The sequence below is a fragment of the Centropristis striata genome, chromosome 1 (genome assembly GCF_030273125.1).
Source record: "Centropristis striata isolate RG_2023a ecotype Rhode Island chromosome 1, C.striata_1.0, whole genome shotgun sequence".
Taxonomy (NCBI): Eukaryota; Metazoa; Chordata; class Actinopteri; order Perciformes; family Serranidae; genus Centropristis; species Centropristis striata.
This window is the reverse complement of record NC_081517.1, coordinates 36,254,654-36,268,946: the sequence shown is the minus strand read 5'-3', so window position 1 is coordinate 36,268,946 and position 14,293 is coordinate 36,254,654. Positions and strand designations below refer to the sequence as shown.

General features: G+C 41.6%; 1 protein-coding gene across 1 annotated transcript in view; it reads left to right on the top strand.

Annotated features, from left to right (window-relative positions):
• The window catches only part of LOC131977337 (E3 ubiquitin-protein ligase SMURF2-like), a 67,345-nt gene that overhangs the window by 36,720 nt on the left and 16,332 nt on the right, over positions 1-14,293 (top strand). Inside the window, exons 5-11 of the mRNA XM_059340589.1 lie at positions 649-714; positions 1,285-1,369; positions 1,540-1,623; positions 5,098-5,309; positions 7,988-8,072; positions 10,301-10,459; positions 11,542-11,595. Of these exons, the coding sequence (XP_059196572.1) occupies positions 649-714; positions 1,285-1,369; positions 1,540-1,623; positions 5,098-5,309; positions 7,988-8,072; positions 10,301-10,459; positions 11,542-11,595 (745 nt within the window). The remainder of the gene's footprint in view (positions 1-648; positions 715-1,284; positions 1,370-1,539; positions 1,624-5,097; positions 5,310-7,987; positions 8,073-10,300; positions 10,460-11,541; positions 11,596-14,293) is intronic.

Sequence of the window (14,293 nt, the reverse complement as noted above, 5' to 3'; positions counted from 1 at the left end):
TACAAAATCCTACAGGCAAACCAAAGACATGACAAATCCAGTCTGACTTTGGTTTTAGTGTCAGTGCATAAAGAACTGGGGCATCTCTTTATCTCCCTTTCTCTCACTCACTCACCCTTTGCCTCTCCCTCTCTTACACTCACACTCTGTCTTATGTCTGATTATGTTTTACTTTTTCATATTTAAGTAAGCCCCTGCAGGACCTGGATACTTTTTTATTGTTCATGGATACTAATATGTGTTGCTGCTGGGCTTTTGTGTGTGTGTGTGTGTGTGTGTGTGTGTGTGTGTGTGTGTGTGTCTGTGTGTCTCTGTCTTCATCTTTCTTGGAGTCTTCCTGGGTTGTGTTGTCTGTGTCTGGCTGTACTATCCAGTGCTGAGCAGACACAGAGTTCCTATCTAGAAACGACTGTTAATACATTTTTGTGTCCAAAATGTGTGATATTTTGTGTGAACAGTTTTTTATATTTTCTCATAAATTAAGTAAAAAGTTTGGAGTGAAGAAGTGCTCAGAACATTATGAAGGAAGTATTCCTTCATAATGGTCTTCTAGGCTCATATGATAACAATATCTTTGTTGTGGTGTTAAAACTGAGCCCACTACTGTCAGCCAGGAGACTTAATCAATTGTTTCTGTTTTTCTTGCAGATCAGAGACTGGACCTGAATAAGCTGGGCCCCAATGACAATGATACTGTGAGAGGACAAATAGTCGGTAAGAAACACACAATTTCAGTTGCATACTGAATGGTAATAATCAAGTAAAGCCAAAGATGTACACAGCATGTAGATAGTCTTATGTCTGTGTTGCATATTCATGAAGCTGTAGTGAACTAAAGTGTAATTATATTCTGTATATGGAAGTTCAGATGGACACTTTTTGTCATTGAGAGCTTTTATTCACTGTACATTTAAAGTCAGAATACACAGAACCAATCAACATCTGTAAGGCATTGTTGGAACTACTCCCATGCAATTTTCTTGTTTTAAAATATAAATGGAGAATTCAGATTTTCTGTAAATGGCAAGTTCCTCCTCATTCAACTTCACCAATCATTCTCAATATCAAACATGTTTTGTATTTGTGCTTAGGGACAGTGGATGTGCCATTTAATTGTATTATTTAAACATTATAAAACACAAATTGATCAAGGCTGCATCCTCCGCACAATATTCTGCCTTGGTTATTTTTTTCTCTGGCTCGGTAATAAAAGACAAAGGAATATATTTAATATCTGTTATTGTCATTGATCTACTGTCTTCTTTGTCTTTGTTAACTGTGTAGTAAGTCTTCAGTCCAGAGATCGCATTGGGACAGGAGGGCCGGTGGTGGACTGCAGTCGCCTGTTTGACAATGACTTACCTGATGGGTCAGTATTATCACAGGTTTTCCTTAAAAATGAGCTCTTTTAGCTTGTTTATCTTGTTCTTTGTCGTGTCAAGAGGTGGAAAATTGTGTTTTTTTTATTTTTGTGATTGCTTTACAACAAGTATAAGGCTTTTGTTTCTCACCTGTATGTCTCATTCTGTCATGAAACAGCTGGGAAGAGAGGAGGACAGCCTCTGGAAGGATACAGTATCTGAACCACATCACACGTACCACGCAGTGGGAGAGACCTACTAGGTACGTCTGCACACAACAGCCCTCATTTATCAAATGAGCGTACGACAGAAAACTAGCGTAAAGTAGGCGTAAGATCATTTCTACGCAAGGGTGGGCAATTATCAATTTGAACGTGAGCGGAGGGTACGATCAGATCTCACGTCTGTTTTTATACTTTATACTTTTATTTCATAAACCTCCATCGCTGCATATTTCTGCTCCTGTTATTTGTAACTGTGCACTTTGCTAATAAAGATGACTTTAGGGGGAAAAAAATCCTCTTTTTGGCCATATTGCGCCTTTCGGTGTCGTAAAACCCTCGAGGCGAGCCTTCTGAATCAGGCATATATTAGGGCGTGGGATTGTTTCGAGCCGTCACATTTATCAACAGCCGATCATTCTTACGCTGTGTTTGGCGAGATACGATTGTTTGATAAATCACATGTGAACCCTGTCGTAAGACGAAATATACACTCAGATCTGCGCTGGTTCCTACGCTCGTTTGATAAATGAGGGCCAATGAGAGCTTTTCCAGTGGCCCAAATCATATTATCCTTAATCCCCGTAGTGCCTACCTTATGTGCAGCAGCCATTAGCCATTTTCTCATAGCAACTCACAAATTACTGACCTGATTCTTGAGACACTGAGGCCGCGTTCAGACTGCAGGCTAATCTGATTCAAATCAGATTCCTATTCAAATCCGATTTTTAGGGCTGATTGTTCACACTGTTTTTAGCAAGTGTCCAAATCGGATATGGCTCTGTTCAGACTGGGCCACATTATTGACTGATCTGACAGGTTGCTGTAGTAACGGCGTCAGATCGTCTGACGTCATATAATTGGGACAGCGACAAGAACAACAAACATGATGGAGGCAGGTCACCTCAGTATATTGGCCTTATCACTGTCCAGTAGAGGTGCAGAACATCTCAGACGCACCAGGGGAGAAACCGGGCGGATGGACGCCCCCGTCGGGCCGCATGAGTCGGGCGCGGCTGCCAGTGGACACCTCGTCTCCGTGCTGCCCGCACTACGCGTAGAGTGACGTCACGGACAGTCAAAACCCATCTGAGTGTTTAGAGCGGTTCAGACTGAGACGCATCTGTCCAAATGCGATCTGAAACTACCTCCCGAAGGTGCTTTCGATCTGGTCTGCAAAAATCGGATTTCATGTAATTTGTGACTGTTCAGACTTCAAAAGAGCCATCTAGTTCTAATCTGGATGGGTTAAAAATCCGATTTTGGCTGGCAGTCTGAACGCTGCCTTAGTGGCCCATTCAACATTTGTAGTACACAACAGGAGACTGTATGTGTCAGACACATTCTCACTTACTGGAAGTACTGCATTTGGTTCAGGCGAGAGGTTGCACCTGAGCAGAGCATGCAAGAGGCAGCACCCTGATGCTGATTACACCAATGTCAGGTAGTCGGTACATAATTTAATCATAACCAACCAAGACTTTTGCCATTCCTTACAGCAGAAGATATAGAATCTTGTTGTCTCTCAGCATCTTCATGTAAATTACCCTTCTTCTTGACCCTCGAATGTTTGTTTTCTTCTGGTTTTTCAAATCAGCTGCATGAGAGAAATATCATGAACTTGCTCACTTGCTGTGAATTCTCTGGTTAATGACCTCCTTTAGTCACACAAGCTCTTTCGGATATAACACAGCCTTATATTAGGGAGCTGGCAGGGTAAAATCTGTTTAATATCTGGTTCAAGGGATTTGGAGATTTGCGTTCTCACATACAGCTCCTCCATATAAAGTCCAAATAAATTAAGGGTTGCAGTGCATGTGTGGAACGGACTATGCTGATGTAATGCACAACAAACTTGACCTTTTACAACAAAGCATGGAGGGGAGTGTCTATTTAAGTGGTTCTACTTTTCCCAACTTCCCTTTCCAGAAAGAAAAAAAACTTCCACTCAGCTCAACTCACAGCACAACAATAACAGTCTGTTGTTAATGAGCGAATTGCTGTCAATTTCCTGCGTCCCCCTACCCGCTGCACCGCAACTCAACACACACGCACACACACACACACACACACACACACACACACACACACACACACACACACACACACACACACACCTAAATAAACTGGCCCGCCAGTTGGGCAGCCAGGTTTTACTTGGCCCCTGTTCCTGCAGGAACAACTGTCGCCTTCCTACTTGGCCCATATCAGTGGAGCCGTTAGGGGAGTAAGCAAACAAATAAAACCACCTCCTCACACACTAGCCCCACCTCTTCACACACTCTTACTACACATCACTAATGGCCCGGCAGCAGAGTACAACGAGTTAGGACAAGGAGGAGATGGTGAATAAAGGGTTAAGTGGTAGGGCATTGAGGCAGGCATCAGGCATCGATTAGGGACTGCGTAGGAAGAAGTGGCAGGGGGAAAACTAGAAGAGGTGCAGAAATTGTCTTTTTCCATTTCCTATGTTAAATATGCAACAGCAGGTGCACCAAATTATTCCATGTAACATTTAAAAAGTAAATTATTAATATTTTTTGCCTTCCTTATAATCTTATGCAAGTATGTTACATATTCACTTACCAATATAAAAAAGGGAATAGCGTGTTTTCTTAAGCAGATAGTTGTGAATGGAAGATTTTACTATTCTCACAATGTTTCACTGGTCCTGACTGATGACTGATGTAATCTGGTCCATGAGCTAGTCTTGAGAGGACACATTGGAGATGTAAATGCAAAAAAATACTCAGACTGCAAAGAAGAAGAATATAATGTGAAAGAAGGACAAGGGAAAGTGGAGGGAGAGGTGTGATAAAAGTGAAGGGGGGAGAAAGAGGAAATGGGACGCAGGAAGATTGTTTGGAGGTGGGAGGAGGTGGGTTGTGGGTCCACAGACAAGGGTCCAAGATTTAAGATAGCCGAGGCGTCAGTAACTCTGGACAGCTAGACAACGGTCAGACATGCTGCACGCATTCTTCATGGACACATGAAAGATACAGATACAGGAAGTGTAAGTAAGTCAGTCTGTCTCTGTATATGTCTGCGTATCAGATATGTCTTCTGCTGTTAAATAGCACACAATCTCTACTTAGTTACTTTAGAGGACTTTCTGTTTTTTCTTTTATGCAAACAAACAACAAATAAACTGGCTAAACCTCTGACTTAACCTATAGCATACTAATGCAAAGTAATGCTCTTCTTTGCATCCTGCACATCAAGGGTAGAGGAAAACTTGCACGGTCACATCCTTTCACCAAAACTGAAAGTCAATCACTTTAAGTTCACTCATGTAACACCTTACCATGCATGTTGGTGCACAGTTCTGTTGTTTTTGTTAATTTATTTATCCAGCTCATTGCAGGAGAGTTGGTATTGTTGGACCAAAAGCCCCTTATAAATGAAAAATGTTATTTTCAAATTCATTAAATGATATTTAGAATAAAGATTAGGATTCCATTGCATAAACAGTCCATTAACATGTATGTGAACATGCACACCTTCTCCTCTTTCAGGCCAGCATCGGAGTACTCCAGCCCGTCAGGACGTCCACTGAGCTGCGTGGTGGATGAGAACACGCCAGTGATGACGCCTGTAAACGGGGCCGAGGCCAGCTGCCCACCAGGCGAACAGCGGATCCAGGAGAGACGGGTTCGATCTCAGCGGCATCGCAACTACATGAGTCGAACACACCTGCATACACCACCTGACCTGCCTGAGGGCTATGGTGAGAGACAGAACAGTTACACACACACACACACACACACACACACACACACACACAGACACAGATTAGATTTTTATGACAATGGGATTTTATGAGGTATTCTCACATAGTCAGTGTATTACCTGCTGTACATGGTGAAGCATGTATAATTACCGGCATGGAAACTAAGCAATGCACTGTAAAACATATTTTTTATTACACCTTTAGTCCCTGTTTAAATTTACACATGAGAACTGAGGCTGTGATCTGCACTCTCTTCAAAGCCACTTGACTACTTTGACAAAAACAGTTATTTTGTCTTGCAGAAACAGGATTTTCTGGTCTACCACTGACTCGATCTTTTAGTTGGTTTGTGTTATTGTGCAACGTTGGTGAATCTGCACTAATCCTAAACACCAAAGTCGCACAATAACACAAACAAACTAACCAATTGAGGCAGCTGTAAACCAGCAACTCTAGCTGCTGTGCCTGTCCCCCAAGTGAATGCACCGAGTGAAGTAGCTGGCACATTACAAAGTCAGCTGTAGTCACTGTTAGCTGGATAATCACATGTATCCCTGATATCAAAAAGGCAGGTTAAGGTGAAGTCCCAGCTCTAACCCACAAAAGGACTAGATCAAAGACACGGTGAGCTGCTCCTTTGGCAGTATCTTGTTTGTAGCCTGGAGGTGATACTTTGAACATTTTTTCTTTTAATGATGAGAATAAAGTTTAAATGTCCTTTTAATCCTCTTCTTCTCTCTCAGATCTGTCCTGAAAGCTCACTGACACTTTCTATACTACCTCCTCCTCTCTCCCTCCTTCCCGCAGCACCACATCATGACAACTGTATACTTGCTGTGTGTTAATATTCCTCTCCTCTCCTCTCCTCTCCTCTCCTCTCCTCTCCTCTCCTCTCCTCTCCTCTCCTCTCCTCTCCTCTCCTCTCCTCTCCTCTCCTCTCCTCTCCTCTCCTCTCCTCTCCTCTCCTCTCCTCTCCTCTCCTCTCCTCTCCTCTCCTCTCCTCTCCTCTCCTCTCCTCTCCTCTCCTCTCCTCTCCTCTCCTCTCCTCTCCTCTCCTCTCCTCTCCTCTCCTCTCCTCTCCTCTCCTCTCCTCTCCTCTCCTCTCCTCTCCTCTCCTCTCCTCTCCTCTCCTCTCCTCTCCTCTCCTCTCCTCTCCTCTCCTCTCCTCTCCTCTCCTCTCCTCTCCTCTCCTCTCCTCTCCTCTCCTCTCCTCTCCTCTCCTCTCCTCTCCTCTCCTCTCCTCTCCTCTCCTCTCCTCTCCTCTCCTCTCCTCTCCTCTCCTCTCCTCTCCTCTCCTCTCCTCTCCTCTCCTCTCCTCTCCTCTCCTCTCCTCTCCTCTCCTCTCCTCTCCTCTCCTCTCCTCTCCTCTCCTCTCCTCTCCTCTCCTCTCCTCTCCTCCGCAAACACTTCCCAGACAGTGTTTGGGCTTTACAGACTGCTATTCCCACAGTGAAGAGAAAGAAAGAAAGAGGGCAGGCAGGGTATTCATAGCTCAGTGTTTAGCTCACTGAAGGCATTTTTCACGTCTGTGATTCTTAAGCTGGCCTGACTAACATCATGCAAACACATTGGGGCAATAATACAGAAGCTACACAAGTACATTTTCCAGCATCTTAACGTTTTTTTAACGTTTTACTTTTCACAGTCAGCCACACTGCACCCCTCAGTACCCACAGGGTCTGTAAAATAAATTATTATTTTAAGTGTGGTGCTGTATGCCAGTGATTTTAGAATGGCACTGTTGGACCTGTGCCCCCTTTGAAATGTCCTGCTGTGTCCACTGAGGCTGACCAAGGACAAAGTGAGTCACTGATGCCCAACAGCGAGCGAGCTTTCTTCCTCAGCTGAACCCTCTGAACCAGCAGCTGGGTGTGGTGAGGGAGCGTGAGAGAGAACATGAGCGAGAGAGGAGAGTGTGTGAGGGGAAAAAAAGAGTGGTAGAGGTGGGTAGGAAATGAGTTGTGCCAGTAGGAAGTTGGGGTGGGGGGTAGTGATGGATTAGAGGGTGCATATACACACATGAACACCATGCCTGTGCAACACACACACACACACACACACACACACACACACACACACACACACACACACACACAGTGTGCCAACATTCACACACTCACTCTCTTTTCATGCATGAGCTGGGTGCAACGCGAGATCCAACAAGCCAATGATGGACCATTCTCTTCTGATTTCTTTTTTATCCCATTTGTTTACAGTGTATTATTTTAGAGGTTTGGATTGAGTGACAGTGTTTTCCTTTCCATTTCCTTTGGTTTTGGCGTTAAATGGGAAGGGATTACTTTAAGAGCACACACCAACCTTTGAGAGAAAACAACTAGGATGCATCGAGAAACTCTGTGCAAGGAAAAACACTCATGGAAGTCTTTGATAAATTTCCTTCACATTTTATTTTCCTCCCATCCTCTTGGGATCGGCCTACTGGAGACTGGAGAGGAACTAATTGATTACATTGGCGCACACCTTAAGAAACTCTTGTCCCTGCAGCTTGCCTGTCACATCCATTATTAACAGAATTCCCCTTCTCTAAAATACATAAACTCACTATCCATGCTTGTTCCCATCAAAGCCAGACTATAAAACAGATTCAAGCTTGTTAGAGTGCTCTTGTTGCCTTGGTGACACATTAATTCTAATTAATTTTCTCTCTGTTTTAGAGCAAAGAACGACTCAGCAGGGTCAGGTCTACTTCCTTCATACGCAGACTGGAGTCAGCACCTGGCATGACCCCCGTGTGCCCAGGTAACCCCCGTTTTCCAGTATTTTATTGTAGATATTTGTATCTATTTGTAAAGCACTTATTTTGATTAATGTTGTTAAGAGCTGAAGGGACAGTTAATCACAAAATAAAAAAATAATATTTTTCTGTTAACTGTGTTGCTAGATGTAAGCCAAGATTAACTACATTTTTATTCATCTTTCTATTAATTTATGTATTTTAGTATGTTTCATTTCTTGATATATGTTGCTACCTCTGGTGTTTCCTCACTATAAATTGATGAGATGTATGATAAAGTTTTCTCAGTTGTCCTGTTATTGTTTTTTTATACACATTTGAAAATTAGGTGGGGGAATGGGAGGGGTCACATATCTATTGTACATGAGCAGATGTATGGTAATATGGTTAGGGGGTTATTATGGTAAAAAGAAAATATTGCTGTGAAGTTTTTAAATGTAAATGTTTTTAAGCCAAGTGCCATCTAGTTCTATTATATTCTAGAGAAGTCAGACATCCTTACAGCAGATGTATCCAACCCTCTGCAACTCACAGCACAACAATCTAGATTGATAAATAGCACTAATGGTAAAAAATGTGTTATTTTGAAGTGAACTATTCCTTTAATGTGAGCATAATTATCTCAATAACACATTGCTTTAAATACATAATAAATGCGCTGCAGTGCTGACAGCCTGTATTGTTTTAAACCAAGTATAAAACCTGACACGTATTCCCAAAACTGACAGGACCAAACTGGACATGACTGTGTTGGATCAGACCTAATTTCTCACTTAATTGCCCAGAGTTGTGTTCACAAACACTCTTATTAGTCATATTTCAGGCTCAAGTGCGGGTCAGCCAAACTAATGACCTCTGAGTCCAATGTGGAGTTGGAAGAAAATTTTTGGACAACCGTTGAGCTAAACACACCAAAGGCTAGGTTCTGCGTTCAATCAAACTGTTTCACCAACTCTCAATAGCCCACTAGTTAATTCACATGAGACTTCAGGCTCTGCTATTGCGTTACATTTTTGGCCATGTCTCTGTGTAGCTGCTGCTCAGCTATTAAGCACATGCATTTAACATCCAACTCAGAGCAGCAACCTCTGGGTTTGGTCATTTTGGACAGAGCTTCTAAAATGACCCAGTATGTTGTGATGAGTGCAGCGAGGCATGTGCTTTGTCCCCGAGTGATGTGTCCTCACTTCACACAAGGACAAAGTACTCACACACACAATCACAAGTCGTCCTTAGGCTATAGTGTTGTCCCAGATCAGGGTTTAGGTTTTTAATGACGGGAATGTCTCCGTCCAGGAGAGGAGAAAAATCAAGAAATTAGAGCAAGTACTTCGTCAGAAGGACAATGACAATGCTGTGGAGGCTCTTTGGTCCAGTGCAGTGTAGTGGTCTGATCAAGTCCTGTGAATCCACTGTACAAATTGATTTAAGTGTTAACGCCAACGTGGCGTTAACACTTAACATTAACAAATATCAGCTCTTAAATTATACTCTTGAGCTATCTTTTTTTTTTTACATGATTCTACATCCTGAAGATTTATACACATCACATCACATTAAATCAAAGAGGGCTTGTGGCAGTTGGCTGCAAGCAAAACCATAGAAATTAAATAGTATTGTTTTTATAGATCTGGGTACAAAAAGGTTTAAATAAAGGTATCATTTGAGTGGATAGTTTGGATTCTACTTGATGTAGTTTTTTTTCACTCGATACCGTAAAGTTATACTCATATCAGGACTATCATTACATTTTTTACTGAAAGGAAAACAGTTAAAACATGGTTAAAACGTGTTTTTGCTTTATTGCGATTACATATTAAAACCATTTAACTACTCTCCACTGCTACTTACCAGTGAACTTTAAAAATAGCAGATAACAATGTACTGTACCTAACCACAAAGAAACCGCAGGGACATTTTTTTTTATTTTGCACTAAAAATCTAAACTCCACAATTGACAAAGCAGCTCTAATGGGAATCAGCACCTGAGGAGTTTTTTTCAGGAAGTTCATCGCTTTATTATCCATGTAAGGAGGAAATGTTCTCTCATCTGAGGCCATTTAATCATAATCATATTGCATCACAATTCTGATGTACTTGAGCTAGTCACATTGTGATGGTCAGTGCTGTTTGGTCAACAGGCCTGTGTGCGTCTGTGTGTATTTATAGTCTAGATTTCAAAATTACTTTTGTAGTATTGTTCTTGCTAATGGTTTCTGTTTCCTTTATTCAGGGACCTTAGCAATGTGAACTGTGAGGAGCTGGGCCCACTGCCACCAGGCTGGGAGATCAGAAACACGGCCACAGGTCGCGTCTACTTTGTCGACCACAACAATCGAACAACACAGTTCACAGACCCGCGGCTATCCGCTAACCTGCATCTAGTACTCAAGTAAGTTTATTGATGTGTTTGAACCCCCAGGACAGGGTTTTCCAGGGTGTTACTTTGGCTGTTTTTTTGACCAAAGACATACAAAATGTTCCTTTTTATTGATGTTTTTTTTGTTTCTAGTAGCAGCTATGTACTTGCACAGACTTCTTGTAAAATAGAAATGGTCAAATATCTTGATACATGCAAAAGACAAAGGTCGGCAAAAGTTGCTTCGAAACAACCGAGGTGTTATGAGTTTGAAGTCATTTAGAAAACCACATTCCCTCTAACAAGCTCAGTGAACAAAGAGTTTGATTTCACCATGAGTACAACAGGGTCTTAAATTTACTTTTTTTTTGTCAGGCAAGTCCTTTTTTTTTATCGCCACAATCAATGTACTAGATTAAGGAATAAAATGTGTTATTTAAACAGAATTTTAGTAAAGCATCATGTCATTTAATTCAATTTGTTATATTTCCACAAAAAAACATTACATGCATGGTGAAACCCAGTTGTAGAATGTAACTGCATTCACTGATGTACTGTTCTAAAAATCTTTTATTTTACTTGAGTATTTCCATTTTATGTCACTTTAAACTTCCACTCCAAAGAGGGAATTATTACACTTGTCTTCTCCACTACATTTATTTTAAAGCTTAATAACTAATTGGTACTTTACAGACCCAAATTATTAACTGTTTGGGAACCTGTGAATACAAACTACAGTCATGAATCAATGATTAACAACTTATTTTTTGTCCTTCTCTTTTTGTCCTTTCCCCTGTCCTCTGCCTGCCTTGTGTCAATCCTCACTGACCCTGATATCTTTTAATCTATTTCCTCTCTATGTATTTGTTTCTCTTTCTTCTGCTTTTCTTGTTTCTCTTTTTTTCCCTGTTTCTTTGTGTCCTCTCACTTGTCTCCTCTGTATTGCTCCTTTTCTCCTGTCTGTCTCCTCTTACTGTTTCTTTTTTAATCCTGTTCCGTGTTGTTTTCAATGCTCTAATCTTCTTCTCTGTCATTCACATTCTTTTCATGCCCTTTTCTCCCTCTTTGTCTTTCTCTGTCTTTTCCTCCCTTCTCTCCTCCTGTTTTCTCGGCAGCCCAAGTCCAAATGGTTCCCGTGTGGCCATGGACAGCCAAAACACTAACCTCAGGTAACCCGGACACACACACACACACACACACACACAGACATTGCGTGTGTTCACATACCTGCTTACAGACTGCAAAGATTAGTAAGAAAAATTATCGCCAACTATTTAATTACTGATTAATCATGCAAATGTTGCAGAAACTTTTCAGATATAGAGATTTCCTGACCAAACAATAAATCCATTAATAGAGATAGTAATTGGCAATCAATAATAAAAATGATCGTTGGTTGCAGTCTTCAAATACAGTAAACTGTATCATGCAAACATAAACTTGCACATGGTCTGGTTGATGGATGTTTTCATACACTCAACCCAGCTGTCTGTATAAAGTTGTTTCAGCAGCCAGTCACTCAAAGTTACACACACACACACACACACACACACACACACACACTGTTACACTATGATGAGAGAAAATGCTGACTGATATTTATTCCACAGGGTAATGTCCAATGTGTGTTTTTGTATATACGTGCATAACCTTCCTCAGGGTTGACACACACACACACACACACACACACACACACACACACACACTGGCTGGCCGTCCGTCCGTGTCGGAGGTGTCAGTCCATATTTCAGTGTGTTTGCACTGTCTGTCAGCAGTCTGCCTCCACTGAAGATCAGCTTTTAGGCAGCTAAGCCAGCAGAGAGGCCCGGTGAAGCCGACCCCACTTAATAATACCAAACATGTGTTAGCGTAGCGACCGTTAGCTTAACACCAGTTCTCATATCCTCAACAAACACACACGGGCCTAATACTTTAGCGGTGTGCTAATTCTTCCACTGAGTGACTTGGAGAATAACTGGCAAAGTTGCAAAGTCATGATATTTGTGCAGAAGTAACCTGTGAGTTGTGTGAATCTCTGATAGGATAAAACTGAATTCTAGGATTGTTCTTTCGTGTATTTTGGCTGTTGCGGAGCTCCCTGTACTTTCTGCCTGCCAGTGTGTGAGGCAGGACTCATTAGAACAAGAGGAACATAGTGAGATGTGGAGATTTTGCTCTTTGCTTTTTTAGTGCAAGTTCTTAGTCAAAATCTCTTCCAATAACAGCGGCTGGCACGATAGACATGTTTGGGAAATCAACATCTGGTCATTTGGTCAAATAGTATCCATATGTGTCAGAACAGTCTCTGGTTGTGAGTTGAAGCTCAGCTATGTTATCCAGTCAGCATCATTAACTGCTTGTCTGACTCCTTATTAGGAGAGATTTGAGGGAGTCCAGACAAAGTTTTAGAACTTTGAAAAGGTCGGAATTAACAAGCTCTAATTTATAATGCAGTTTTCCGTGATACACACTGATTAATGAAAACAAAGTCAAAACACACTCTATATACAGTCCGTGTCACAGCATTAAATGTGCAGAGTCCAACACTCTTAAAACATTTATTCATTCATTCATTATCCTTAACTGCTTATCCGAATTCAGGTCGCGGAGGGGGGCTGACAATGGGCAAGAGGCGGCGTACACCCTGGACAGACTGCCTGACTATCACAGGGCATTTCTCTCATTCACACATACGGGCAGTTTTTAGTTACCAAATAACTTGACCTGCATGTCCTTGGACTGTGGGAGGAGATAATTGTGTTAATTATTTCATCTTAAAGGTACATTCTGTAGGATTTCATTCTTTTTTTGGCATGAGCTTTGGCTTTTGGCAGTATTTTTTGCTGCTGTGTTCACGGTTTCATCAGTATACATTGTTTGTAATAGATTTAGATGATAAAGGGTTTGAGAGTCTATACCTGGAAAGTGTTTGAATTTTGCACTTAGACTAAAAGTCCGGCAACATCACTTCTACCTAAATACTTTATTTGATATGAAATCAGCTTACCACTGGAGATAAGTATCAGTGTCAAGAAAAATAACTTCAGTTAATTGACAAAAAAACACAGTAACAACAGTACTTCATGTTAAGGTTTTTTTTTCTCAGAGCAGTCTTTGTGTTGTGCAGTTGTCTGAAAACAATTTCTTCAGTTTAGATAGATACTTTTTTCATCCCCGGAGGAGAAAAAAGCCTCTTCTAAGCTTTGGCTCTAAACACAACATTTTATTGGGCTAAATGATCTCAACAGCACAGACATGATGCTGGATTGTTTACTGGGCGAGAGACTCAACACTGCACCCCGATGACTGACGGCAGGCTCATAAACAAAAACAACAGTGTGAAGAAATACATGGAGGCCACATAGGGAGACGCACAGAGGAGACAATCTGTTTACACATCCTGTTCTTGTACAAATCGACTGTGTGAAATTCTGAACATTTGACAAGTTCTTGGATGTGTTAAACCTAATATACCTTCTCCTCAAGTCCAGATATATAAAGAGACACCAGTATAACCAGTCAAACCACTGCTATACCCTTCTTTTTCTACCTTTTATTCGTCTTCTCCTCTTTCTGTCTGTATTCATTTATTTTCACCCTCTGATCTCTACACCTCTCTACTCCTCTCATCTCCTCTGTCCTCACTCATTCTCTCTCCTCTGCCCCCCACCCTCCTCGGTGCTCCAAAAACTGTTAAAGTTATCAGCCTCTCTACTGGCTCACTGTCAGATCATCTGTCTTTTATCAACGCCAGGATTTAAGAATATTTTGCCTAGCATCCACATAGGTCCACCACACATGCACATGCACAGACACACACACACAGTGACCCTGCTATAATGCAGCACTGCATTGACCTGTTTCCAT